General features: G+C 34.6%; 1 protein-coding gene across 1 annotated transcript; it reads left to right on the top strand.

Moving 5' to 3' along the window:
* Positions 1-396: 396 nt before the first annotated feature.
* Positions 397-1,950, top strand: LOC104885317 (uncharacterized). Its single transcript, XM_010670012.3, has 2 exons — positions 397-600; positions 1,114-1,950. Exons 1-2 carry the CDS (start codon positions 397-399, stop codon positions 1,948-1,950), a joined length of 1,041 nt encoding a protein of 346 aa, XP_010668314.2.
* The last annotated feature ends 1,835 nt before the right edge of the window (positions 1,951-3,785 follow it).

Genomic DNA, 3,785 nt, shown 5'->3' with positions numbered 1-3,785 from the left:
GAGAAGAGTATCTGAATAGTGCAAAAGTCAAACTGTATCATCTATTTTGAAATGGAGAAAGTAATAATAAATTAGTGTAATTTAAATTTTTTAAAAGATTACTATATAAAAAAGAGTCACTATGTCATATGGATGGTTTTTGTCGACAATAATATTAGTAAACTGAACCAGGTCCATGCAAGACTAAAAATCAATAAATAAACACAAGGACAATTTCACTATATTATTTATATGATTTCCGTTTTTCAACAAAACAAAAAACCCAAGGAAAAAATCCATATTAAATTTCCTTGCACTCTCTTTATATATAGGTCAGTATAGTCATCTTAAGACTACACAATCCTCTTGCGCGTGAAATTACAAGAATATACTACTACATTTCAAGAAAGCGAGAAAATGAGGGTTGTTCTTCAGTCTGAAAACATGAAACAACTGAAAATTCCGACAACGAAAGCGCATAATTTGGAGGAATTACAAAAGGTAATTAGGGAATCCACCATAGCTGACACTATTCTCTTCTGGAAGAGGTATGAAAACTACTTCAACGTCCAAAGTTACTTGCAAGAAGCCATGGATAACGCTCAAGAAATCCAGAAATTTGTATGTTGTTGGTCATTTTAAATTCTTTCTTTATGATTCTCTTCTTTACTCGTTTTATTTGCTTACTATTTGCATCATTATTTCGGTAGCAAATGATTTTATATTTGTGGGTCTTGGATGATGCATGCGTACATTTTTCTACTCTTTCTTTTACGTAGTCTGAATTTTGTTCCAAATGTATATAAAAAACAGAGGTTTTGATTTATATATATCTTTAAGTGAATTCTTTAATGACATATTAGAATGAAACTTTAAAAATAAGTGGCTCTTTGATTGAAAAATTGGTATAAAATACTAAAAGATTAAGGTAATGGGTTAAAATTTATGTTGGATTTACTTAATTCTGAGACAAAAATTTAGAAAAATGGTGGAAAGATAAGGTTTAAGGTAATGGGTCAGTATTTATGATTAATCTTATGTTTGACATTACTGATTACAAAAGAACTTTTGGGTTATATTAATATCATTGGAAATTAATTTGACCGACTCTAATTATTTTCACGTTAATTTCAGGTCCGAAAATTAGCCAATGCACCACAAGAAAATAGTCATTTGCCTAACCAAAGTGGTGTGCACAATGCGAATAACAACAATAATGCTAATGGTAATGGAAATGGTAATGGTAATGTTGCATTCCAACCCAATGCTGGTGGAAATATCAATCGTAATGGAAATGGTGGAAATAACAACGGAAATGGTGGTGGTGTTAGTGTTGTAATTAGCAACGAGAATCCTAGGATATGGATGTTATTTCAAAGGTACGATGTGAACTATCGACTTGTACAAAGGTTTTATGATATTGCATTGATTCCAAGAAATTTTGAAAGTTGGGAAGCCTTCGCCAATGCAGTATACCAAACTTGGGTTGACAGGAGTCACAGGACCACCAATGCCGCCGTCTATGCCCCTCGTCCCCGAAGCAGATTTACCATCACCAATGCCAACGCCAACGCCAACGCCGCCTATGCCCCTCGTCCCGGAAGCAGATTTACCATCACCAATGCCAACGCCAACGCCAACGCCAACGCCAACGCCGTCTATGCCCCTCGTCCCGGAAGCAGATTTACCATCACCAATGCCAACGCCAGCGCCAACGCCAACGCCGTCTATGCCCCTCGTCCCGGAAGCAGATTTACCATCACCAATGCCAACGCCAACGCCAATGCCAACGCCGAGGCAAGAGTCACGACTCCTGCCAATTGTTGGCCGGGAGGTATTACTGTCTTTGGACGAAATGATAATTTCGGTAACTTCACTTCCTTAAATTGGCCTGATCATGAGTGGGAGACTGTCAGAATGCTATTGAATTGTGTTCAAATATATGCGGAAAATGCTGAAAATGGTTACTAGCTAGTATAGTCTAATGCATAACTTGCAAATTTTAGAGTTTTTTTTCATTTTGGTAGTGGGAAGATTTAGTAGATTCTATGTAGATGAAAATGCTTCTCTAGTGAAGTATAGGATAATGCACGTTGCGTCATTCATAGTTGTATGATTGTATATGGATCATATCAGTTTTAGATTTTGATGGTGATATGGATTTTTGATCATTCTGTTTTACAAGATTCATATGAAGATGGTTTAATTTGGTTGATTTGAATCTACTCCATAATAGTTGTGGTATTATTGATTCATTTGTAGATGGTGATATGGATTCTTCTTTTTGTATGTTTTACGAGTCTCAACCCTTGCGGATGTATACACGAAGTAATACTTTTCATGGATCATCACAAGAGAACCAAAATTTTGTCTCACTAGTTATAATGTTTTTTTTTAAACGTAATACAACCTATTACTAATACAATCACACAGAAAACAAAGAAAAACCTAAAGGAGTTTTATGAGCTCTTACATGGCCTAAAAAACAAAAAGAAACAAAGCCGATATAAATTCGCCTATTAAGTAGCGCGCCACTGGTCGATAAATGTGCTGATGGAGTCAAAACTCTAATGACTGATGGATGTGTTAGGAGAAGCAAATGTCGATCACAATCCGAACAGCGAACCAAAGATAAGATTTTCATCTCGCCGCATGAGTAATCCCAACGAACTTCTGACGTGTGGGATTCTTGGCTCATGATCTGTGGAAGAGTCACATTCCTAGGTGACTCATGCTCTAGAATTATTAGCATATACATGGGATTCACATAACATATGAGGTAATTCTGGAGAACTCATGTAAAAATTGGGAGGATTTTGATATGATGCATCAAAACTGTAAACATGAGAATTCCAAAAATTATTACTATGTTGCCTAGCAAAATAATTCTCCCCATCATCAAAATAGCATGACTCCATGATACAAAAAAATTAAAATAAATAAATAAAAAATATTCACAAAAAGGGAAAAAAATATAAAATTTAGTCTCACCAACAATAAAAACTAACTAAAACAATACCGTCTCCCCGGCAACGGCGCCAAAATTTGATAGGCGTGTCGCGCACCTAACAAAAATAAATAACCTAACTAATCCTCCTAACTATGTAGTAGGGTAAGTCAGAGTCGATCCCACAGAGAGAAAGTTGTTCTATGATTAGCTCTTATATAATGGTAAGACTAAAGGAGATTAATATCAATGATCGTCAAAGTAACTATACTAATAGATATATAAATAAAAGACTCTACCGTTAAGTATCCCCACTAGCACGAAATAATAATACAAAATAATTTCTACCCCAAACTAATAAATTAAATGTTCACAAGGAAAAGTACACCCTATAAAGTACCATAAACCTCTCCCGAGTATCTATGGCTTCTCTAATATGCATTCAAGCCTACTCCCGTGGAATCATGCAAATTAAAGACATTAAACACGACACTTTAACTTCCTAACAATCCATTCTACCTACTCCCGTGGAGAACTTCATGCCCTTAATTGAAATACTCAAATCCGTCAAAATCCAACTCCCGTTGTGATCAAGACAATGGAATTATAACAATACTAGTTATCCCTAATCTAGTATTGGCATATGCACAATCAATTAAGCAAGAACAATTAACAATTAATATGAGAATTTAAAGAAACAATTATGAATTAAATCATACTAGGGTTCAACTTAACCATAGATAAAAGAAACTACTCTATCATGAAATAAATAATGAAATCTAAATCTACAAAGAAAAACATAATAAAAGAAATCAAGGAAAGAAACTAATAAAATTCATGAATTAATGAAAAAGAATGA

Source organism: Beta vulgaris, chromosome 2, assembly GCF_026745355.1.
Source record: "Beta vulgaris subsp. vulgaris cultivar EL10 chromosome 2, EL10.2, whole genome shotgun sequence".
Classification (NCBI taxonomy): domain Eukaryota; kingdom Viridiplantae; phylum Streptophyta; class Magnoliopsida; order Caryophyllales; family Amaranthaceae; genus Beta; species Beta vulgaris.
This window is presented reverse-complemented; position numbering and strand designations above follow the sequence as displayed.

Bases quoted from the DNA above. Each gene is read 5' to 3' on its own strand.
- LOC104885317 (XM_010670012.3), top strand. From the start codon at position 397: ATGAGGGTTGTTCTTCAGTCTGAAAACATGAAACAACTGAAAATTCCG. The intron at 601-1,113 runs GTATGTTGTTGG...CGTTAATTTCAG, and splicing joins CTCAAGAAATCCAGAAATTT to GTCCGAAAATTAGCCAATGC.